The sequence below is a fragment of the Hemicordylus capensis genome, chromosome 10, assembly GCF_027244095.1.
Source record: "Hemicordylus capensis ecotype Gifberg chromosome 10, rHemCap1.1.pri, whole genome shotgun sequence".
Taxonomy (NCBI): Eukaryota; Metazoa; Chordata; class Lepidosauria; order Squamata; family Cordylidae; genus Hemicordylus; species Hemicordylus capensis.
In genome coordinates this window covers 23452537-23477920 of record NC_069666.1, presented here as the reverse complement: position 1 = coordinate 23477920, position 25384 = coordinate 23452537, and the positions used below count along the sequence as shown (strand labels likewise).

At 47.1% G+C, this 25384-nt stretch overlaps 1 protein-coding gene across 2 annotated transcripts in view; it reads right to left on the bottom strand.

Annotated features, from left to right (window-relative positions):
• Window positions 1–1335: 1335 nt before the first annotated feature.
• The window catches only part of PTPN9 (protein tyrosine phosphatase non-receptor type 9), a 55205-nt gene continuing 31156 nt past the window's right edge, over window positions 1336–25384 (bottom strand). Inside the window, exons 1-11 of one of the 2 annotated variants that reach the window (XM_053273111.1) lie at window positions 24619–24737; window positions 24336–24398; window positions 20653–20758; window positions 18109–18219; window positions 13312–13640; window positions 10360–10453; window positions 8028–8097; window positions 7148–7226; window positions 6496–6646; window positions 4797–5004; window positions 1336–3137 (exon numbers count right to left, since the gene is read on the bottom strand). In XM_053273111.1, coding sequence (XP_053129086.1) covers window positions 2923–3137; window positions 4797–5004; window positions 6496–6646; window positions 7148–7226; window positions 8028–8097; window positions 10360–10453; window positions 13312–13640; window positions 18109–18219; window positions 20653–20758; window positions 24336–24398; window positions 24619–24725 — 1533 coding nt within the window. In that variant the 5' untranslated portion in view covers window positions 24726–24737 and the 3' untranslated portion in view covers window positions 1336–2922. Of the gene's footprint in view, window positions 3138–4796; window positions 5005–6495; window positions 6647–7147; window positions 7227–8027; window positions 8098–10359; window positions 10454–13311; window positions 13641–18108; window positions 18220–20652; window positions 20759–24335; window positions 24399–24618; window positions 24738–25384 lie in introns of those variants that run through there. The other variant, XM_053273110.1, reaches the window with a different exon arrangement.

The following is a 25384-nucleotide window of genomic DNA, read 5'->3' as shown; positions in this document are numbered from 1 at the left end:
ACTAGTTGGACAGGCTTCAGACAGAAGAAGCTGCCTGAGGCCGAGTGGAGTCCATCACCACAGGGAGGGTCTCTGAGGCAGTCTGGTGTAGTGGTTGGACTAGTTTTTGACCTTTGGCTTGGGTCAAGAGTTGGGTTCAGCTCCTCCCTCAGCCATAGGACTCACTCTGGGTGACCATTTCTGGTCACCATATCTCAGTCTAACTACCCTCGTAAGTGTGTTCAGGTTGGGAAGAGAACTCAAGCTCCAAGGTGGGAAAACCAAATCGTACCTGAAAGGATCGTCATTACTAGAGAAACCCTTGAAAAATTAGTGTATTCTGTTACAGAGATTTTCAGTCAGGTCTCTTATGTGTGTGGGGGGACTCTTACAGACAAATGTCTTTCCTGTATGAAAGAGATGCTAAAGTCAGCACAGCAGGAATTACTGAGATTTGCATAAATTCACATTCCATCGCCCAATTTAAAAAAATAAATACCCGCACACACACGCAGAAGCCTTTCATCCTGAAAAACCAGCACTTGGGGCAGAAAGGCTAACAGGAAAACTAGGACTCTAAAAAGTGCAGGGGAGAGAATAAACATGTGGGGACAGGAACCGGGGTATAAGCCAGTCCAGAAGCTGCCCTGATTGAGGAAGTCCCACTTAGATTGCTTTCAGTTTTAGATGCTTATCAAAGACCTGTGTAATTTTGTGTAAATGCCAGCATGAGGACTAGAGCCTTAAAAAAGGTAAAACTTCTACATTCTAAGAGGTCATAGATGGCACCTAGGCAGTTGGAGTTCCAAAATCTTCAACCCTCTCAAAACACAACACATTTTAAAAGTAGAAGGTACACATCATGATTCTGCAGTCTTTAGCTGCACCTTTGTAGCTGTGGACTTTTCAAAACACAAGCTTCTAACTGGATGCATAGCTTAGAGTGTGTGCAGTCTGTCCCTGGAAGAAAAAGCGGGACAGAAATAAGACGGGAGAAGGAAGGATGCAGAAGGTTCCAAGTTCCAAGCGGAAGACAGACTGCAGAAGCTGCTGCCAGTCTGTGTAGACAATCCTGAGCTAGATGGATCGATGGTCTGACTCAGTATCTGGCAGCTTCCTATGATGCAACACAGGATCTCTCTACCAGAAGTATCAGTGAGAGAGAATGAACGAATGATCTGCATCAAACTGAAATTCCCAGGAATCCTTGGGGAGGAAAACCATGACACTGAAACTGATACACAAGTGAAATGCTTGTAGTATAAATATACAGAGTTCTCCCACTCACCCATAAACTCTCACTAAACCAAACTGGAAAAGGAAAAAAAGAAAAGGAAAGAAAAAAAGAAAAAAGGGCAGGTTGTAGGTATATTTATGTGTAAATACAAAAAAAGAGAAACCATAGTAATCGCCATACAATAGCGAATAGGAACATTTACAGTTATCTCCAATTCTGACACAATCAAGTTAATGTTAAATACAAAACCAAAAAAAGAGAGATTGTAAAAAAAAAAAAAGGAGAGAGAGAGAAGAAGAAGAATATACACATTCAAAAGAGCTTATTCCAGTATAAAGTTACTGAGGTTGGCTCAACAGCTGCCCACTGTGCCCCCCCCCCCCCGCCAACTTCCAAGAGTAGGGAGAGAACCTTAGGAAAACCTAGGGAAGCCAGGGACGTGTCACCGAACCTCGTCACTTGAAGGCGATGCAAAGAAAGGGGATAGTGCCTGCCTGCCTCTTTTTGGCTACTAAACTAGCCTCGTCCCGGCTTCTCTCACCTGGTCCCCTGTATCAGAAGAGCACAGCTCAAGCTGCAACTGAAAATTGCCTTCTCCCCTCCGCCCGTATCCTATCCTATGGGGGCCAAACTCACTCATATCAGCTCCCACGTTTCGTACCAGCCACTTTGCGCTCCTGGCTAGTGGCAAACGAGCGAGTGACTGTCTTCCATACCCCGGGGAGCTCTCCGCAGATCTCCGCTGGGGCAATGCAACATTTCCGGCTACTTTTACAGAAGGGGGAAACCAATGAAAGACCAACAAAATACCCCACGGCCTTTCAAAATACCCCGCACAGGATGGGGGAGCTCGGAGTCTGCGCAGGAGGGAGCGTGGCCCACCATGGTGACACCCGCGCCCCTCTCCACTGATGACCAGCGTGCTCTTTCAAAGCATTTGTGCGGCAGGCGATACGGCCTGGTGTGCGTAGGCGTGAGTGTGCGTATTTCTCAAGCTGCATCGGAGGCTGGAGCGGGTAGTCGGAGAAGACAAACCGAGCCACTAATAGCAGTGGATCTCGCCACTCAAAGAGGCCCCAGCAGTAAGACAGTATATCACTGCTGAACCTCAATAAGAAGTAGCTGCATCTATCTATAATTGCTGGTTATACCCTGGCAAGAGAAGCATATAATATAGACGTATATTCAAACACACACACACACACACAAAGACTTAGTGGCGGCTAAGACCGAAGTGTGGGGTTGACTTCTACCCTGGCCTTGAGTATAACTGGAAAGTTTCCCCTACAGCATCAGACGGGGAAAGCAAGCCCTTCCTGTTTTGAATGGTCCCAAAAGGAGGACGAGGCTGACCCACGGCACGACATCCAATCTTCTGCCCGCTTGCTTCCAACGGCAAGTTGGGGGCCTTTGTTTGGTTTTTTGTTCGCTTGTTGTTTGTTTAATAAGGCACAGTTCAGTCATGGATGCTAGTTATAAAGAAGGCAAGCCGTTATGGCCCATGGCTACTAGCTGAGACACCCCTCTAGCCGGTTGGTCCAAAGGAAGGGTCTTCCGATTTCACGGGCGAAAAGTTGGCTTGCAGCGGTTAAACTGAAGAGGTTGACAAATCTGGATGGGTTGAAAGGGAGGGAGGGAGGGAGGGAGGGAGGGAGAGAGCTAAAAGGACTGGTCCCTGCTCATCAACCATCAGTCAGTTGTCCCTATTAGCTCTTCTCTTTGCCCATCCAGGGCAAATTGGAGGGGAGCAGATTCTCCCTCTGCGCATGCTCAATGATAGCCATGTAGCAGAAGTAGTACTGCTCAGGGGTCTGGATGCTGAAGGCTCGCTGGGTTCTCATCCGTACCACCGTCTGATAGACATTCAGCGTGCCCACGTCCTGCAGCTGCAACAGGCAGATATCCAGCGCGCAGAAGGTGCCTGCCGAAGAAAAATTACGGCCGTTAGCCACCCGCAGCACACAGCACAGCCAAATGCCAGAACAACAGGCAGGCAGGCTCCAGAACTCCACAAGAAGCATCTCTCCTGTGCCCCAAGATCTTGCTCCTTGGATTAAGACAACTTGTTTAGCATGGTGGTTTGGGGCTCTTCACCTGGGGTCCAAGGGCATTTGAAAATATAATTAATGGTAGCTCCTATAATCCAGGCCACCTAATGATGCAGCGGGGGAACAACCTGCCTAGAGAGCAGGAGGCTGTTGGTTCGAATCCCCTCTGGTGCGTTTCCCAGAATATAGGAAACTCCTATATTGGGCAGCAGCAATATCGGAAGATGCTGAAAGGCATCATCTCATACTGCGCAGGAGGAGGCAATGGGAACCCCCTCCTGTATTCTACCAAAGAAAACCACAAGGCTCTGTGGGTGCCAGGAGTCAACACCGACTCGATGACACAATCCTTCCTTTTTTCTATAATCCAATATGGTATATTCTTTCTTTTACCTGAATTTTAATTTTATCCAGGCTGTTGACAAGAGACATAGGAAAGGAATTAACTATCCTGAGTACTTCCATTTTCTCTAATTTTTACCAGAGCCTTATGCAAGGCCCAGTAAATCAATTTTTTAAAATTTATTTCTTTATTTATTTAACAAATTTGTATACTACCCACTACCGAAGTCTCTAGGTGGTTTAAACTGTTTTTTGCGTTCGTGGTACTTTAAACTATGCACACCTACTACCTATCAGGTAGTATATAAATAAAATTATATATATATATATATATATAAAAATATATAAAATAATATAAAAATGGAGTGGGGGTCCCCTCCAGTGATCCCTGTAACAGGGATTCCCAGATATTGTTGACTACAAGCCCCATCATCCCTTGCTAAAGGCTGTTGCAGCTGGGGATCATGGGAGTTGTAGTCAACCACATCTGGGGATACTTGTTACAGGGAACACCCATAACATCTATGAGGATTGGGGAGGTCCGTAGGTGCAAACATTTATGAATCTCTGGGCTAGGCTGTGTATCAGGAAACCCCCAGCTTGGGTCTTGCCTCTGCCACAAATCCTCCAGGCAAGCCTGCTCCTAACCAGTCTCAGCATTCCCATTTTCAATGGGAGATAATAATACTTGCCTACCTTACAGGAGAGGAGAGCCGGTCTTGTGGTAGCAAGCCTGACTTGTCCCCTGTGCTAAGCAGGGTCTGCCCTGGTTGCATATGAAATGGGAGACTAGAAGTGTGAACACTGTAAGATATTCCTCTCAGGGGATGGAGCCGCTCTGGGAAGAGCATCTAGGTTCCAAGTTCCCTCCCTGGCAGCATCTCCAAGATAGGGCTGAGAGAGATTCCTGCCTGCAACCTTGGAGAAGCCGCTGCCAGTCTGTGTAGACAATCCTGAGCAAGATAGACCAATGGTCTGACTCAGTATATGGCAGCTTCCTACGTTCCTAAAGAGGGGAGAGAGTTGTTGGTTGGAAAAATTCATGTTGATATACACAGATTGTAATGAGAATCATTGTATTTGCCTTGCTTATTTTATTTTTCCTTTTTTTCCTATTTTCGTATGCCTCGTTTGTATTTCTGATAAAACAATAAAAATATTATTGTTTTCTTTTTTAAAAAAGAACTTACCTGTCCTGCCGATGCCGGCGCTGCAGTGCACCACAATGGGCGGCCCCCCTGGGTGACCTCTGTACCGCGGTCCCAAGGCACTGACCGCCACCCTCTGCTGCTGCTTGACAGCCCCCAGGAAGTCGATGAGGGTGGCCGCTGAGGACGGGACGCCATAATCGGGCCAGCTGACGTACTGGAAATGGGTCACCAGGCGCCTCTCGCGGCTCTGCGGGTGCAAAGAAGGGGCCACCATCAGCCCTTGCCGGCCAACATTCCCCTGGTGCCTCTGCCCCTTGCTTGTAGGAGAAGATGCTCTCCCCACTTGAGACACTGCCAGCCGCGGGTGGGGAGGAAGTGATAATCTGGGAGGGAGGATTTGGGTCGGACACCATCCACTTTAATGAGGTGGGCTGTCTTACCCCCCTCCTCCCATGGGTCATCCCATGAAAATGAAGGTTGGGATGTGGTGATGGCCACCAGTTTGGGTGGCTTTAAACAAACCAATGGATCCTGGAACAAATCAATCCAGAATTTCCACTCAAGGCACAAAGGACCAGGCTCAAACTATCATACTATGGACACATGATGCGAAGACCCAGCTCCCTTGAGAAGTTCATAATGCTGGGGAAAGTGGAAGGAAAGAGAAGAAGAGGACGACTAGCAGCCAGGTGGATGGACTCGATGATGACAGCAATGAATGCATCACTGAGAGACCTTCAAGGCCAAGCTGAAGACGGATCGTCCTGGAGAGAATCTCTCGATGTGGTTGCTAAGAGTCGACACTGACTTGACAGCACTTAAGCAATCAGTCAATCAGACAAATCCACAGTGGACAGGTCTATCAATGGCTACTAGTCTGGGGGCTATAGACCACTTCCAGCCTCAGAGGCAGGATGCTTCCGAATACCAGTTTCAGGGGAGTAACAGCAGGAAAGAGGGCGTGCTCTCGCCTCTTGTCTGAGGGCTCCCCAGAGGCATTTGGTGGGCTACTGTGTGAAATAGGATGCTGGACTAGATAGGCTTCCTTGGGCCTGGTCCAGCAGGATTGTTCTTCTTATTATTATGATTATTACATTTATATCTCGCTCTTCCTCCAAGGAGCCCAGACTTCCTCCAAGGAGCCCAGGAGCTACATACTTAAGTTTCTCTTTCACAACAACCCTGTGAAGTAGGCTAGGCTGAGAGAGAAGTGACTGGCCCAGAGTCAGCCAGCTAGTATTATGGCTGAATGGGGATTTGAACTCGGGTCTCCCCGGTCCTAGTCCGGCACTCTAACCACTACACCACGCTGGCTCTCTGTCCCTGCCCAACGATCACTCCTTTCCCCTCCAACTTGCTGTTTTCCTCGCACATGATCACAAAACTGGAGCCTGCACGGCTCCCAAACTTAGGGTAAGACGCTTGTCCTACCCTAATGATAAGTTAGTGAACTTCCTTAACATTGTTCCCTGCATACAAAAGAGGATGAAAATCCCGCATTCTAGACAGCGGGGGCTGGGGGGGCGGGGGTCGTGCCTTGAGGATGCTTTAATTCCCATTCCCAATGCAACTCGCATCCGACCAACATACTCTCGCTGTTCCTGAGCAGCAGCACGGTTATTTCTGGGCATGGCATGTGGGTTTCGTCTGCCACCAGCTCACGTCTCTCTTCCAGCCTATTGGCCCAAGTCACTAACTCATACACCTTTGGCGTCTGCCTGAAGACGCTGGCCGTTACCTCACAGCTGTAAATCTCCAGACTGGTTTTCCGGTAGTGCGTGAGGTTCTCCATGCCGAGGTTGGTGACCGTCAGGGTTCCGTAGCAGGCCTGGAAATCTTTCTCCAGCGGCCAGTACTGGCCACACTTCCTTCGGCCTCCCTCTTCAAGCCTATCGGTAGCAGAAGAGTGCGGGGAAAGGGGGATTCAGAAATACTCACACTGAAGGAGGCTCGCTCGCTCTCTGAGCAGGGCGGCTGCAGAGGGGACTCTATCATGGGCCCACATGAAGCTCAGGGGTAGCGCACCTGCTCTGCACGCTGCCGGTCCCAGGTTCAATCCCTGGCAGCATCTCCAGGTAGGGCTGGGGGAGACTCCTGCCTGAAACCCTGGAGAGCTGTTGCCAGTCAGTGTAGTAGACAATGCTGAGCTAGATGGACCGACTCAGTAGAAGGGAGCTTCCTATGACTTAACCACTGGCCATGGAATCCAATTAACAAAACAAAACAAAACAAAAACACTTCAGAGCCCCCGAGAGGCTACAGAAGTGGAAAGAGCCTTAAAGCTGATCATTATGGGAGAGCATCTCCAAACTGCAGGTACAAGGCCAACTGGAGACTAGATCCAGGGCAGGCCGACATTCTTGCGTGCACATCCAGGCCTGAAAATTTACCTGGTCGTCATGACAATCACCAACACATTCTGCTCCCACACCATGCGCCAGAAGTCACCGTAGGTGTTTTCTAATGGCCCTGAAGAGAAACATCGTACATTAGGAAGTGAGAACAATGACAGATGTCTTTGATCTTGCCCCAGTAGGGAGGAGAGCAGGTCTCATGGTAGTAAGCATGACTTGTCCCCGTTGCTAAGCAGGGTCCATGCAGCTGCTGTGGTATGTGAGGTCAGCTCCTGCCCTCCCCCCTGCCCGCCCTTTTTCAACCCCATAGGGTTCCCCGGTGCCTGTAAAGAGATTCCTTACTAGATTCCCCTCTGCAAGCACTAGAACCAGTAGAACCAGGCCAAACTGGTTTGATGGCTCGGCCTCGAACCCAGCCGGCTCGGCCTCGAGCCAGTTTGCACACCCCAACTTGACAGCCAAAGTTGTGCAGCCCTGTTCTAGAGGTACCTGAAGCAGTTCTTATTGTGTAGTATCAAACCACTCTCTAAGCAATGGCTGCACATGTTTCACTAACAGGGGAAAAACAACAGAGAGTCTAACTGCTACCCCATGAACTGAGCAAAGAGGCACCTCTTAAAGTGGGAACTCTCATGTATTTGGTCGGGGGAGAGCCACTGTCTCTATTCCAGTAGCAGTTGCTGGTGTTTGCTTCGCTTGTGCATTTCTAGATCCATTCTAGATATTCTACCTATGCCAGGGGTTTTTAACCTTGGGTCTCCAGAGGTTGTTGGACTACAACTCCCACCATCCCCAGCCACAAAGGCCAAAGGCCCTTGGGAGTTATAGTCCAACAACATCCAGAGACCCACACGTGAGAACCCCCAGGGCACCGGTATTACTGAGCTGCCTCGGAAGGGGTTGGGGGCATCCATACCTTGAGTGCCAATGTAAGCGTTTCTCTGCTTGTACCCATCCATGAAACTGGCATTGATGTAGTCTGTCAACTGTGGAAACAAAACAAATGTTAACCTAAAGAGGAATTAAGAATCAACACCGAAAGGTGGTCTGTGAACAGGGCACTCAAGTGTGTGTTGAGGCGCCATGTCCTTAGCAGAGAGGAACTTTTCCAGTTATCTCCTCTTGCTTTAACAAAGCAACAAAAGACAACATTCTACCTAAAACATGGTCTCCACAAACAGACAAATCAGAATCAGTATGGCAGTGTTCAACATGTCAGATTAGGACTGGTAACAACAACAACAACAACGACAATAAAATTCAGGCCTCCCAGGTCCTTGGGAAGGACTCAATGTCTGGATAAAACAAACCAGTCAATAACACCTGTCTGACTGTGAGAATAAAGAATATTAATAATAAACTTTATTTGTTAGCTGCCCCATAAATTATTCTCTGGGTGGCTTACAACACCACATTAAAACATGAGATAAAAACACATAACACATTTAATCATAACAGACCGAAAAAAGTGTGTGTGGTGTGTGTGTGTGGATACAGAATGATTTAAAAGTCATTGTTAAAATCAGATCAAAATTTTAAAATTTAGAAGGCCTAAGTGAACAAATACCTGGCGTCCAAAAGAGAAAAGTGAAGAAGCCAGGCGAACTTGACTGGAGAGGCTATTCCATGAACGGGGTGCAACCACCGATAAGGCCCTCTCCCTAGTAGCCATCCACCTCCTTTGGTGGGGGCACACGGACGAGGGCCTCCAAAGAAGATCTTAAGGTCCGGGTGGGGATGTATGGGGAAAGGCGCTCTCTCAAGTAACCTGTTCCCAAGCCATTTAGGGCTTTAAAGGTTAAAACCAGCACCTTGAATTATGCCCAGAAACAGAGTGGGAGCCAGTGCAGCTGACAAAGCACTGGCATAATATGCTCAAAATACCCAGTCCCAGTTAATAATCTTGCAGCCCTATTTTGTACCAGCTCCAGTTTCCGGACCGTTTTCAAAAGGCAGCCCCACACACAATGCATTCCAGTAATCAAAGCGCGAGGTGGCCAGAGCATGAGTCACTGTGGCCAAGCTCTCTCTGTCCAGGTCAGGTGGCGTATCAACCGAAGCTGATAAAAGGCGCTCTGAGCTGCAGAGGCCGCTTGAGCCTCCAGTGACAGTGCTGGATCAGTGAGCACCCCCAAGCGGAGAACCGGGTCCTTCAAGGGAAGCAAAGCCTCATCTACAGCAAGCTGGACATCATTCACCCGGGAAAAGGAACTACCGACAGCAGTACTTCTAGGAGAAGGTAGGAGAGGAGAGCTGCTCTTCTGGTAGCAAGCATGACTTGTCCCCTTAGCTAAGCAGAGTCCGCCCTGGTTGCATATGAAAGGGAGACTAGAAGTGTGAACACTAGAAGATATTCCCCTCAGGGGATGGAGCCGCTCTGGGAAGAGCAGAAGGTTCCAAGATCACTCTCTCCAAGATAGGGCTGAGAGAGATTCCTGCCTGTAACCTTGGAGAAGCCGTTGCCAGTCTGTGAAGACAATACTGAGCTAGATAATACCAATGGTCTGACTCAGTATATGGCAGCTTCCTATGTTCCTGTCTTGTCTGGACTGAGTCTCAACCAGTAAGATGTGGGCTCAAGTTATGACTTGGGCATGAGGTTCCTTGGGCAATCTCAGTGATACATGCAACATTCTTTCTCACAATCTATTATATTGTATTACTATATTATAACCTTTGCTGGTCTTAGACCATAATAAAGATTGATTGACTGATTGATTGATTGATTGATTGATTGGGCAACTATAGACCAGACCAGTCACTGTTCATAGAATCCTAGAGTGTTAGAGTTGGGAGGAGGTCCTCTAGATCAGGGATTCTCAACGTTGGGTTCCCAGACGTTATTGGACTGCAACTCCCATAATCCCCAGCTCCAGTGGCCTTTGGTTGGGGATTATGGGAGTTGGTCCAATAACATCTGGGGACCCACCGTTGAGAAACCCTCCTCTAGACCATCCAGGAAACTGCTACAGTGACTCTTACAGGTGAATGTCTGGGCTCTGCTTGAAACTCAAAAGGAGAGCCCACCATGGCACAAGGCACACTGTTCCACTGTTTTCTTTGGCCTAACCTCATTGACAAACAAGCAAAAAAAAAAAAACAAAAAAAAAACCCAAACACAACCAACCTGTTGAAAAATGGAAATGAAAAATGGAACAATACATCCCCCATGTGAGCAGGCAAAACTGGGTTAGGCAGACCAATGGTTAAAAGTAACATCTGTAGGCCAGAAGCCTCATCCTGCTTACCTCTGGGTAGCTGAACTGTTTGGATAATTTCACTCTGGTTTGGTCAAGGCATGGGACATCCCCGTATCTGTTCTTCTCCTGGTTAAAGGGAGATCTGCACCCAGAGAGAAAAAAAGCAGACCAACATATACCAGCATCTTCTGACAGTTACGGGATTTAAAAGACAAGCTTTCCCCTCAAGTACAGGACGAGAGCTCCTTGTAGTCAGGGCTACACACACACACACACACACACACACACACACACACACACACACAGTGTTAAAAATGCTTAAATGCTGCACACCAGTAATGTGCTGGTCTTATGATAGCAAGCATGAACTGTCCCCATTGTGAAGCAAGGTCCGCCATGGTTTGCATTTGAATGGGAGACTACATGTGTGAGTACTGTAAGATATTCCCCTCAGGGGATGGAGCCACTCTGGGAAGAGCAGAAGGTTTCAAGTTCCCTCCCTGGCAGCATCTCCAAGATAGGGCTGAGAGAGAGACTCCTGCTTGCAACCTTGGAGAAGCCGCTGCCAGTCTGTGAAGACAATACTGAGCTAGATGGACCAAGGGTCTCACTTGGTGGAAGGCAGCTTCCTAGATTCCTAAACTTCGCCCTAAGAAAAATACAAATTCTGCAGCCTGTACACACTATGCAAAGAGAGATAAATTAAGCTATTTTTTGAGAGCTAGTGTGACCCAGGGGTCAGAGTGTCATTTGGGGAGAAGGAAAATACTGGCTCAAGCCGCTTCAAGTGACAAAGCAACCTGGATGATTTTCTAATCCTTACATACCTCACAGGACTGTTGTGAGGATAAGATGGGACAGAGAAAGAAACATGTATACTATGCTGAGCTGCTTGGAAGAAGGTCAGGATAAAAATATAACAATTAATTTTTTTGCCTAGTGTGTTCTGCCGCTTTTCATTTTCTGGCTTCATTTATGCTCATTTTACTGGTCATGAGGAAGCCATGTCCCACTCTGGCCAATGAGGGTTTGTGCTTTGGTTTGATTTTCCTTTTTTTTGCAGTTATTTCCTGCATATGTTCAACCCTATCCTCACAGCCATAGGAAGCCGGAGAGACAGAAAGGCAGGGGAAACATATTTAAAGCAAAGATAAAATGTATCACCTGACTTATATGTGCAGCTTGTCATAGATGATGAAATAAAACCACCTCTTCTTATTTCATTTGATTCAGCTCTGGCTTAGAAAATAACGGCCTATTTACCAATATAACCTCTTCACCTGAAACTTCATGTTTGTGCTTCCAGCTGTTTGGAGATTTTGTGAAGCTGATTAATCCAGTTTAGCTAATCTAAGTTGGCTCTTGCTTTTCAAATGGAAGGGTTAGAGAAGAAAGTTCATCATCAACTTTTTTTATGGTCACTGACCAGATTATAAGGAAAGTTAAATCTACATGAAAAGGGTTTAACGTACATTTGAGTTAGAACAGGACTTCTCAAACTTAGGTCCCTAGATGTTGCTCAACTACAACTCCCATCATCCCCAGCTACAATTTATTGTCACTGGAGATGATGCAGATTTATTGTCACTGGAGGTGATGGGAGTTGTAGTTCAGCAACATCTGGAGAACCGCTGGTTAGGATCATAGGAAGCTGCCATATAACATCTAGTTCAATATTGTCTACACAGATTGGCAGCGGCTTATCCAAGGTTGCAGGCAGAAGTCTCTTGGAGATGCCAGGGAGGAAACTTGGAACTTTCTGCATGCAAGCATACAGGCGCTCTTCCCAGAGTGGCCCCATCCCCTGAGGGGAATATCTTCCAGTGCTCACATGTAGTCTCCCACTCAAATGCTAACCAGGGTGGACCCTGCTTAGCAGAGAGGACAAGTCATGCTTGCTACCACAAGACCAGGTTGGGAGCCCCTGATCTACATGACCGACATGTGCACATTTTGGAATTTAGACAATTTAGAACGTTAACTATGTTTCTTAGGACTTTTGGCTTGCTCATGAGAAATTTCAAGATAAAAAAGCAGAGATCCAAATGCAGATTTAGGCTGCCTTCAGGACTCCTCATTGATTCTTTCTTACTTTACAGATTGTAAGTAAGTACATTGTTCCCCGAAAGTGCTTTCCATCAATGCTATGTTGATGCCTTACGTTTTGTCTGTGATTTGTGCCTATATATGTTGTACTAGAAACTATAAGTAAATTACTATTTTTATAGATGCTTCCCTCCATTAATAGCTAATTAAAACGTGAGGAACATGAACCCACATGGGGTATATTTTTTGGACTGGAGCCTTACACACTTCAGTTTCCTGATATAGCTTACAGTGTATCTAAATTCTGGGGTGGGAGAGATCATCTAACCAAATGCAACTTGCAGCAAACTAGTTCTCCAGGCTCATTTGGAAGGCTGCAATATAAAAAGGGCAAGCAGTCTTCCCTGAGACAGGGATTTCCAGATGCTGCTGACTACAACTCCCATCATGCCCAGGTGCAATGGACTTTGGCTGGGGGTGATGGAAGTTGTAGTCAGTAGCATCGGGGAATCCCTGTTACAGGGAACACTGGTAATGAGTGCAGAATGCTTCCAAGTAGCAGGACACAGGAACATAGGAAGGTGCTGCATGCCGAGTCAGACCATTGGTCTACCTAGCTCAGTATTGTCTTCACAGACTGGCAGCGGCTTCTCCAAGGCTGCAGGCAGGAACCTCTCTCAGCCCAATCTTGGAGATGCTGCCAGGGAGGGAACTTGGAACCTAGATGCTCTTCCCAGAGCAGCTCCATCCTCTAAGGGGAATATCTGACAGTGCTCACCCATGTGGTCTCCCATTCAAATGCAAACCAGGATCCACCCTGCTTAGCACAGGGGACAAGTCATGCTTGCCACCACAAGACCAGCTCTCCTCTTGACAAGCTTAACAGACCCATGGAGCTCTCTGTGGGCCATTACCACCCGGCTGCCCCACACGGCCCCACACTTTTGCACTCACAAGGAGCAGACGAAGGTCCCCGAGGGACTCCTGCGCCGGATGCCCTCATACTCCTCGTAGATTCCCCGCTTCTGCTTCTGGCTCACGTGCTCCAGCACCTCCTGCACCGTCATGGCCTTTGGCCCCGGCACGTGCACGGAACCGTTATCGTGTGGCGACACCAGCGGCACCAAGATCAGCTCGTCGAGGGGGTCCGGGTGGCCGTTCTGCTGCGGGAGGAACCGGCAGTTCCAGCTGAGGGGATCCAGTTTGAGGGATCCGCCCAGATATTCCGGGAGACACTCCTGGGGCAGGTGCTGCTTCAGCTCGGACATCTTCACCATCTGAACCTGGAAGAGGGCCCCAAAGGAATTGGCGTGGGCACAAGAAGCATGCAGGCCACCGCATAGACACAGAAAAGCAGCATGGCGTAGTGGTTAGCGTGTCGGACTACAGCCGGGGAGACCCAAGTTCAAGTCCCCACTCAGCCATCAAACTCAGGGGTGACACTGGGTCAGTCGCTTCTCGCTCACCTAGCCTACCTGACAGGGTTGTTGTAGGGCTAAATATAGCCATATACACCACTCCGGGCTCCTTGGGGGGTGGGGAGAGTGGGACAAAAATGCAAAATAAAACACACACACAAAACACACATAGACTCATGGAAGAGGCTGAGAGCACCATTTTAGAAACATGATAGTTTCTATCAAGTCTGCATATGGCTAATATAAGAGGCCTTTGAAAACCTGTCCTCTATCAACAAATGGTGAAAGGATGGAATACATTTTATTTTATTTTTATTTAGTTTCTTACATTTATATCCCACTCTTCCCCCAAGGAGCCCAGAGCGGTGTACTACATACTTGAGTTTCTCCTCACAACAACCCTGTGAAGTAGGCTAGGCTGAGAGAGAAGTGACTGGCCCAGAGTCACCCAGCAAGTCTCATGGCTGAATGGGGATTTGAACTCGGGTCTCACCGGTCCTAGTCCAGCACTCTAACCACTACACCACACTGGCTCTGTTTACACTTGATAAAGTTCACACTTTATCATCACTGCAGGGAGATTGTGGAACAAATAGATTTAGAGTTGACATATATTTTCATTTTGTGCTTTTTGGAATTTCATGCTAGGAAATGCTGGCCTGTTTAAGCCAGGGCTGTGCAACTTCACACACACACCCTCCAGCTGCTTTTGGACTATAACCCCCATCATCCCCTGCCACGGTGGCCTAAAGTCAGGGATGATGCACATTGTAGTCCCACATCCACAGTAGGGCTGAAGTTGTGTATCCCTGATTTACACGATTTACACGATGCTTCCTAGCATAAATGGCTGAAAATTTCACAAGGAGAACCCAGCAGCAGCAAATGACTCCTGGCTTCCCGCTCTCCTTCACTTGGGGCTGCATGTTTGAAATGCTCCAGCAGATGGTGCATAGCACTGGAAATCCACAGGCGGCTCAGAGTTTTCCCATCAGAGCAGGGCAGTTAAACTCACTTAAACAAAAACACCCCATCCCCTTTCAAAGTTTCTCCAGAGACCCAAGTCTGAGAAGCTCAGTTCAGTTCATTACGATCACTGATCACATATACAGTCCAAACCCAGATAAAAGGGTCCTTATGTGCGTGCGTGCGTGTGTGTGCGCGCGCGCACACACACACACACACACACACACACACACACACACACACACTTACATTAAATTTAAATGAAATATAGTAAGATGAGAAAAACTAAAAACCTGTTTTAACCATTTCTAACACACCATGTGTTAACCATTTCTAACACACCTTAACAGCAGCCATACCGAATTTGGCTACCAGATGCGAGATGTCGGTGTATTTATTAGAAAGAAATATGTTTATATAAAACTCATCAGTGTTATTGAAGTATCTGAAAACAAGAGCAGCAATATATATAACACACAAATCACAACAGGAGGAACATTACAAAAGCACATGGCCAGTTGTCTCAACATCGCTGTAAGTTTGAGAAGCTTTGGTTTAGACACTTTGATTTCAAAAGTTCTAGTAGGCTGGAAAAGGTGCCCCCCCCCCCCCGCCGATGAATGGATCAAGATTTTATATTGGCAGCTTTTGTGCCAATAAGAAGTTTAAGCTTGGACCATCTAATCCAGGGTTTCCCACGCTTGGTTCCCAGATGTTGTTGGACTACAATGCCCCTCGTTGTCGTCCAAACTCATTGGCCACTGCAGCAGGGGACAATGGGCATTGTATTCCAACAACATCTGGGGACCAAGCTCAAGAAGCCCTCATCTAAGCCATTAAACATGACAGCAGTGTTCTCTCTAATGTTTTTCACCTGTGTGTGGAATGCGTTTTGTTCTAGATCCAGGCAGTGTGTGCACACATACATTCAGAGTGGGACCTTCCCAATTCAATCTGAGCGGGATCTAAAACCAAACTGAGCAGACGTCAAAAAACATGTGAGCACACCCACGCCTGCGAGGGAACACTGCATGGCAGTTCTCCTAAGTTACAAGTAGACTTATATAGGTATATACATTCTTATTTTTAAAGAAAAACCTGAAGACGTACCTGTTTAATCAGGCTTCTAATCTGTAGTTTTAAAGTTTCAAGTTTCAGACTTTCTAAATATCTACATTTTAAATCATGTTAATATATTTATTATGGTTGTGTTTTAAATTGTAAACTGCCTGGAGATTTTTATTTTATTTTATTTATTTTTTTACATTTATATCCCGCTCTTCCTCCAAGGAGCCCAGAGCGGTGTACTACATACTTGAGTTTCTCCTCACAACAACCCTGTGAAGTAGGTTAGGCTGAGAGAGAAGTGACTGGCCCAGAGCCACCCAGCTAGTATCATGGCTGAATGGGGATTTGAACTCGGGTCTCCCTGGTCCTAGTCCAGCACTCTAACCACTACACCACACTTGTTCTATGCTGGTTTATATGGGGTGGTATAGAAAAGTGCTAAACGAAATAAAATAAAATAAGATCTGAAGGCCTGAAGGAAAAACCCAACACATTTCCCCCATAAAAAGCCCCCCCCCGGGTTTTCCTCTCCCCCACACCACACCTTCACATCTCTAGTTATCAGCTCACGGTGTTCTTCGCACAGCACAGTTTTCTTCTCTTGCCTAACTCTTACTGGAATGAAAAGAAGTGTGCATGGATTAGATGGTCCAATCTTAAACTTATTATTGGCACAAAAGGTGCCAATATAAAATCTTGATCCATTCATCAGGGGGGGGGGCACCTTTTCAGCCTACTAGAACTTTTGAAATCAAACCATCTAATCCAAAACTTCTCAAACTTACGGCGATGTTGAGACAATCGGCCATGTGCTTTTGTATTGTTCCTCCTGTTGTGATTTGTGTTTTATATATATTGCTGCACTTGTTTTTAGATACTCCACTAACCCTGTCCATATCCACTCTTTTTCATTCTGGTAAGATTTAGGCAGAGAAGAAAACTGTCCTCCCAACATCAGCCATGACTTAAAGTGTGATAACAGGCTTTTGAAAAAGTGGGGGAGGAGTCCTATTTTTAAAAAATGGCCCATCACTGTAAGCTCTCCCAGTGGAGATCCAACTAATGTCGTAGTAGTAAGTTTGTTGTTGTAACCACTGGTCGTAACACAACTTAAAAAGAACAACGTTAAAACGAAACCCAGCATACAATAAGATTCAGCAAATAATGCTAGAGAATTAGTTAAGCTCAGACCAGCACTACAGTTTGGAACAAAGCCTAGTAGATGTAAATTTCTTTCGAAGTTTAAAAGAAAGCAAGGCAAACGTGGATTGCATCTGCAAGAAGGTAAATCAAATATTCTACATTCAAGCCCTTGAATGTATCTGTGATCTGCTTCAACGTTTCCCCCCGATCACATCATAGAAGGGACAGTAAAAGACATAGTGTGAAATATCCAGCGCCACAGGGATAAAGGCGCGGTTCCACTGGAAGTTGACCAAAATTTCCCTTCGAGATATGCTGTGGGCCTAGTTTGAAAGCACAAGGTTGGGAAAGACTTCCTCTGGAATACACAGGTAAGATCAACCAGGTACCACGATTATCTATATATTGAATTCTCTAAGGCGTACCCGTGGCTAATCCCATGCGTGGCAGCTCTCGCGAGAGTTTGGAGAGCTGTCGGATAGCCACGGGGATGGGTGGGAGGGAAGAAAATGGTGGGCTGGCCAGTTGGCCGGTGTGGGGAAAACGTGGCAGGGACAGAAGGGTGAGATGATTGAGAGGAGAGCTGGTTTCGTGGTCGCAAGCATGACTTGTCCCCTTAGCTAAGCAGAGTCTGCCCTGGTTGCACGGCAGCCATTTGCGTAGTCAGCAACACCATGCTGACCATGTGGGTGCTGCAGCCAAGCACAGCCTTTTGGGAAGGACAGCACTGTGACCAGAACAGCAGAGGGCTGGCGGGGGAGCAGGTAAGGACCTGCATGCCTCATTCTTAAAGCTACTACTTGCTCCCCACCAAAACGTTTTGGACGCAGCATCCCGAATCGTTTCAGTGCCTCTCTAATGAGGCTCCGAAATGATTCGGGCACATCCCGCCCTTATACTATAAATAACCAGATTTGACTAAATGATGTTCTGGGAGGCTGTCCCATTTCTTGAAGGACCTTAGCAGTGCTGGATGAACTCTGACGGAAATGGAAGGGAGCCCTGCCTCCAGTCTTAGGTAGGCAGTGGGAGCGCTCTGGGGGATAAAACTAATGAAACGATGCTGGGAATGACCTTGGAGGGAGGGGGGACACACAAGGGGGAGGGTCCCTTGTACCTCTCCAATCCCCTCAAAAGCTAAACGCCTTCTGCTCACCCTTTCTCGGAGTTTCTCTTTAAGCAGCAAGCTGATGATGGAATAAGGGACTCGGAACCACATGGGGGCACCCACGATGAACACCTTCTTCAGGCGAGCAGGGAAGGCGCCCTGCAAAAGGACACAGAGAAGAGAGACATATTAAATCAGCAATATCAGCTAGGTGGCAGCTGTGAAAAGCAAACCAATTCTGCACCCAGAATCCTGCGCCCAGAATTCTGCGCCCAGGCTGCTGGGTGAATTCATCCCTTGTCTTTCCTTTGTCTCATCTGCTTTCATTCATTCTGCTTTCATTCATTTCATTTTTTCCATTTCATTCTGCTTTTCATGTCTTCCCCTCTGTCAATATCTAGATTGTGAGCTGCTTGGGGCAGGGACCCAACTTTGTTTTGTCTTGCTGTAAGCCTTGAAGGCAAACAAAGACATCATCAACAACATAATCTCATAGGAAGCTGCCTTCTACCGAGCCAGACCCTTTGAGAGGAGAGCTGGTCTTGTGATAGCAAGCATGAATTGTCCCCTTTGCTAAGCAGGGCCCACCTTGGTTTGCATTTGAATGGGAGATTACATGCGAGCACGGTAAGAAGATCTTCTTAGGGGATGGGGCCACTCTGGGAAGAACAGCTTCATGCTTGCATGCAGAAGGTTCCAAGTTCCCTCCCTGGCAGCATCTCCTAGATAGGGCTGAGAGAGATTCCTGCCTGCAACCTTGGAGAAGCCGCTGCCAGTCTGTGAAGACAATACTGAGCGAGATGGACCAAGGGTCTAACTCAGTATATGGCAGCTTCCTATGTTCCTAAACTCTTAACCATGAGTGAGGTCTGGAGAAGTCTGCACCCAGAAACAGGGCGGAGGGGCTGGCAGAGAGAAGGCACGCCTTCCCACTGGCTACAGCAAGGGTTATGTTTCCATCAGCTCTGACTGAAATAGGCCTTCAACTGCTCCAGGTCAAATAACTGACTTATTTTTAATAGGAGCGTATTTTAATACCTTGAGCGGCTCATGGCATTTTAAAAAGCATATTTATTTAAATACAGGAAATGGATGCTTTTGACCTTTCTCAGAAATGGCTTCAGATGCCCTGAGATAGAAACAAATTGTTTATAGCAAGGCTGTCAGCACGACGTCATCCTGCAAGGCGGGGCAAGGGAGAAGAGCTGGTCTATAGGGAGGAGAGTTGGTCTTGTGGTCGCAAGCATGACTTGTCCCCTTAGCTAAGCAGGGTCCACCCTGGTTGCCTATGAAAGGGAGACTAGAAGTGTGAGCACTGGAAGAGATTCCCCTTAGAGGATCGGGCCACTCTGGGAAGAGCATCTAGGTTCCAAGTTCCCTCCCTGGCAGCATCTCCAAGAGAGGGCTGAGAGAGATTCCTGCCTGCAGCCTTGGAGAAGCCGCTGCCAGTCTGTGAAGACCATACTGAGCGAAATGGACCTATGGTCTGACTCAGTAAATGGCAGCTTCCTATGACACTCTGATTTGAAGGCTACATTTTGTATCTGTGACTCATTAAATAAACTGCATCTCATTTGCCCATTAGTTCATTCCATCTTGGTGGATACATTTGCCAAAGTGTCACTTCCAGGAGGCCTTGGGGGTGGGCATCCAGGCCTTTCTAGGATACCATCTTGGTATTCCTGTATGGGTGGAAACATCCTCTGCTCCAGCTTCTTACTAGAGCAGAGCAACTTGAACAGTAAGTGCAGGTCACTGCTACAGCTTTATTGGATTTCCAGATTCCAACCTGGATGGGCCTTAAACTGGAGCTGTAGACCAGAAGCTACACAGGAACATTGAAAGCTGCCTTCTACTGAGTCAGACCATTGGTCCATCTAGCTCAGAACTGTCCATACAGACTGGAGGCAGCTTCTTCAAGGATACAGGCAAGAGTCTTTCTCAGCCCTATCTTGGAGATGCTGCCAGGGAGAGAACTTGGAACCTTCAGATGCTCTTCCCAGAGTGGCCTCATCCCTTAAGGGGAATATTGTCCAGTTCTCACACATGTAGTCTCCCACTGAAATGCAAACCAGGACAGGCCCTGCTTAGCAAAGGGGACTAGGAGTGGTCCAGGAAGGGGTCCACAGATGTTGATGGACACAACTTCCATTATCCTCATTTTGCACAGCTCTACCTGATGAATGTCCAGCCTGCAAGCAGTGCAGCTCTCATTAAGGTGGGGGGCGGGATGGGAGGAGCAGGCACAATTGGGCTGCCAGGAGCCAGAGGCAGCTGTGCCTCCTTTGACGCTCCCCCCTCTCCCCAAGCCGGCTCCTGGCGACTTCTCGGCTCTGAACCTTGGCACCTTCCCGTCTCCTGGCTTCTGTCTACCTGCCTGGCTTAACCCCTGAGGAGCTCCTATTCCAGTCCAAGCTTTAGCCTTGCACCCTGTTGGGACAGCTTCTGGACAGGGGATGCTGCGGTCCAGCTGAGTGCAAGCCAACAGCTCTCCAAGTGTGGAATCCCCTATTTCTGACTCTTGATACCACACGATGGCGTTGTCAAGCCAACATGACATTTAGGACCACATGGCAGTTTGGCCCCCACTACCTTCAGCAGGTTGAGGATCTTCTTGCTGAGATCCAGTTCAAAGTTGGTGTAGTGGGAGCCAGCCATGTCGTAGATGAACACCAGGCCGTTCCTCTGAGTTTCGAAGCTGAGGACGAGAAAGCGGAGGCGGGGGGTGGGTGGAGAAAGAGCGTGTGTATAAAACACTATTCTGGAACAAAACAAACTGTACTGACTATATGCCAATTCTATACAAATTGGTCCAGATCTGTGGATTGTCATGGGAAAAGAGGGAGGAAAACAACACAGTGCCTACATTATTTCATACAATTTGGACGGAAAGGAGAGAGTCAGGCACGGTAGAGCTTGCACCACAAGCTATGAAGGCCTAGCATCAGTTCCTCATATGAAGAGTCTTGTGGTACCTTCAAAGTATTGTTGGACTCCAAAGATATTGTTGGATTACAAACTCTCATCATTCTCAGCCACTATGACCTTGGGAGCTGTAGTCCAATGTATCTCCAGAAGAGGCCGCCATGTTAATTAGAGCAAATACGGAGTGTCTTATGGCACTTTCAAGATGAAGAGTGGTAGAAGTTTTCATGGACTAGAGAAAGGGACCCCAGCCAGATAGTGTTGGACTAAAATTCCCATCAGCCCCAGTCACAATGGCCTTGGGAGCTATAGTCCAACATCTGGAGACCCAAGGTTGGGAAACCCTCAACTGGAGCCTACTGGGTCAGATGCAGGAGCCATTAGTCTCCATTGTCAAATGAGCCAAGTGGCCGTGGGCTTGTCCCCCTCTCTCAGCCTATCCTACCTCATAGGGTTGTTGGGAGGATAAAAAGGGGTGGGGTGGGGTGGAGATGGGGCAGAGAGATCTCATATGCCGTCCCAAGTTCCCTGTCATAGTCCATGAGCCTGGCCCACGCATGTTGGCCAACAGTAACATCTCAAGGGATGAAGACTCATAGTGATTTCTAGCAACATCTACCCCACCCCCTGGGATGGAAAATACGGGACAGGAAAGTTTCACTTAGAGCTTTCTCTTTTCATTCACCCAGGCCTTTTAAATTCTGATTTTCAAACTTGATCTGATTTCTAACTAATTCTAAAATGAGTTTTTAAGGTGTTTAGTATTGTATTTTCTTTTAAACATTTTTGTCTGTGATGATTTAATGTGTTGTGTTTTTATTGCATGTTCTAATCTTCTGTTGTGAGCCAGCCAGAGAACAATTTGTTATGGGGCGGCTAACAAATAAAGATGATGATGATGATGATCTGTCCCATCACCTTTTTATCGCTACACCCAAATAATTAGGAGTAAAATTGCTGTCATTTCTGCACAGGCTAGGATAACACTACACACATTGTTGTACTCTCCCCAAGCAATGATATTTAAAGGGTATTCCTGCCAATTTTCATTTCCATTTCTTTGTCAGAGATCAAATGTTATAGTCGTATGTGGTTTTGAAGCATTTAAAAAACACCATTGCAAATTTGACCAATTCAGGCCCGATGGTCAGGATGGTGAAGGCACAACACCACACTGAAAGCTGAAAGCCATGGAATGCTATCACCTCTTTTCCCTTTACAGCTTCTGCACTCATCCTTTTAGCTCCCCCTTTCTCCCCCCACCTTTGATGATGGGGAATATACAGTATTTTTAGATCATAAACACCTTGGAACAATGACCTGCCGTTTGCTTGTTGTTACTTAAAACACCAAACACACTGAGAGAACTATACAAAAACAAGCTTAGTTTGCAGCTATGAAAAATGTGAAGCCTTCTCTGTTTGGGCTTCATCCAAAATACAGCTGTATGAGAAAAAGGGGGGGGGGAGAAGGTTTGAGAGGATGTCGCTGAAATCTCTAGAAGCACGTGTTTCTTTCCTGATTGTTCTTTATTTCTGGAATAAATCTAGAAATGCGAAGGTGATCATTGTGTTTGTTCTAACTTATTTAAGATTGACCTTGACTGTATGGGGAAAAAAAATCTGCTGTTCTGTTTGTTTTGTCACTGCAAGCCCTTTAAAAAAAAAAAAGAGGGAGAGATGAATGTGTGGGTTGTTAGTTGTTCAGTGACAATTATTATGTGTGGTGATATGCCATGGCCGTATTTCTTGTGGTGTGTGGGTTGGGGGAGGATATTCTTTTGGCTGGAGTACATTAGCAGTTCTTCAAGCAAAATTGCCTTGAGATTGAACAGGAAGCAGCTGTTCCTCATATAGAGGTTAAGTGGGAGAATATTATGGGATGTCCCAGATGACTGGAAAATCCCATTTCTTTATATTATCAGAATGGCAGAGGATTCTGCTGAATAACTGCACAGCTACAAGCGCTTCTTTCCGGAGCCTTCGTTGCCCTTTTAAAATGTTATTGATGCAAAAAAACAACAACCACCCTGTGTATACAAACCCTGAAAGGTTGAAAGTGGTTTTTATTTTACAATTGTATTTAAATATATATTCTAAATTAAGTGAAGTGATAATCCAAAAATAATAAAGCATTATATTTATCCCGAGCTGAATTACATCTGTGTGTGTGTGTGTGTGATTTCTTTTGTACTTACCTGCAAAAAATTTTTAAAGGGTAGAAAAAAAATTTAAGAAGAGAATCCTAAAGTTTTCATAAAACAAAGCTTTAAAAAAAGAAATGCACACCATACAGAAACAATTATGTAAATTATGTACATAATATGCTGACGGCAGATACAAATTGCATCCCAACCTCAGTCATCTTATCTGCAGCATGGGAACAGCAGCAACCAGTGACATGCCTTCCAACGCCAGGGTGAGAGGAAATGAGTGAAAAGCAGCCTCCCAACATGGTCCCTGGGCAAGGTTTGTGGAGTTGTATATACCTTGTAATGCTGTCTAGTGATGTGTAAGCCTTGTAAGGCTGCCTAATGAGAACTTTTCAAGCTCGGAACGATCCAACTCAAAAGGGGCCATTTCAAGTTTGAAATGGAACACCCTTCAAATGAAGGGCCTATTTTGTGCTCGGAATGGAACAACCCCGTTTCAAGTCGAAACGTTCCAAGCATTCTGAGTGCCATTTTGGAAGGCTGTTTTTTCCAGGGAGAACGGGTCTACTGATATTGCGGTTGGAGGATAGACCAGGCCTCCGCTCCAGACTTCATGTGTCAGCCCTACCTGTCCTCTTCCGAGCCGTTCGAAGCGCCATACAAATCAACTTGATTTGTAGGATAACAAGTCAACCAAGAAGCGAGGAGACCGCAAGCCACTCAGAAGCCAGTGCCAAAACAAGTCACGCCTTCAAAATGGCGCTCTGAACGGCTCGGAACACTCAAAACTTTCCGTGCTTGTTCCATCAGAACAACCGGCATGACCATGCAGTAGCTCTCCAAGGTTTCAGGCGGGAATCTCTATCCTCCGTACCTGGAGATGCTGCCAAGTAGTGAACCTGGGACCATCAACTTACCATCAGTTTCCTCCCCAGAGCTTTTCCCTGAAGTTGTGAGGTCTCCCCCCCACCCATTTTATATCCCACTCTTTCTCCAAGGAGCCCAGAGCGGTGTACTACATACTTGAGTTTCTCCTCACAACAACCCTGTGCAGTAGGTGAGGCTGAGAGAGAAGTGACTGGCCCAGAGTCACCCCACTAGTCTCATGGCTGAATGGGGATTTGAACTCGGGTCTCCCCAGTCCTAGTCCAGAACTCTAACCACTACACCACGCTGGCTCCCACGTCTTGCCTATTACCTTGTAGCCATTCCTGTAGCTTTCTCGGTTGTCCCCATGACAACCACGCAAAGTCCACATCTCCTGTGGGTGATGTTTTGAAAACAGTTTCAGAAGAGCCAGTATTCAAAAATTAGGGATGTGCAGAACCAGTCCGGCGGTCCGACAGATTGTGGGTTTGTGATTGGACCGAACCCCGCCCCCCACCCCCCTGTTCTTTCCGGACTGGAAGTGGACTGCCGGGTCCAGCCCGGTAGGTCCACAGACTTAAAAAAAAAAAATTAAAAATGTCAAAAGGAACGACCTGTAGCCCCTTCGGGGGGCTTGCTGTAGCCGTGGGGGCAGTCTGCGCGGGTTCCTTCTCTCCCCGCCGGCCTCCCTGGCCTGGCCTTGCAGAGGGCATTTGTGCATGCACGGCGGCAGCCAAAATGGCGGCTGCTCGCTTTTACGGAGGTCCAAAAGGGCCAAAAAGACTATGTTTACCTGGCCGCAGCGGTGATGAGGGAGGCCGGCGAGGGGAGAGGGAACCCACGCAGACACACACACACATCCGCGGCTACAGCAAGCCCCCCGGAGGGGCTACAGGTAGTTCCTTTTTACATTAATTTTTTTTAAAAAGTTCACGGACTGGTCTGGGACCGGACCGGACCAGGGGTGGGGTTCGATGGGGGCCGGACCGAACTGGCCTGGTTCCGTTCGAGGCCGGTCTGGCCTCGAACCGAACTGGGCCAGACAGTTCTGTGCACACCCCTATCAAAAACTGACCGCTGTATAGTGATCAAAACACTTGGGCAGATCTTGGGGGGTGGGCGGGAGAGAATAAGCTAGTTGTGGGATAATTCTTGGCAGATCTGTACCATACATGAACATCTGTTCCTGTCATGCAGTAAAACAAGTTACCAAAGTGCCTGTTTGCCTGTTCGTTAAAAGAACTAATCTTCTCCCCCACTAAGTTTCCTGGCTTTTCAGTTTAGGCCCAACTACAGATCTCTTCCAAGACGGATCTGCACCAATCTTATCTAAAATGGCAGAGGGAGCATGATTTAGCCCATTAAAAGTGGCAGGGGGTA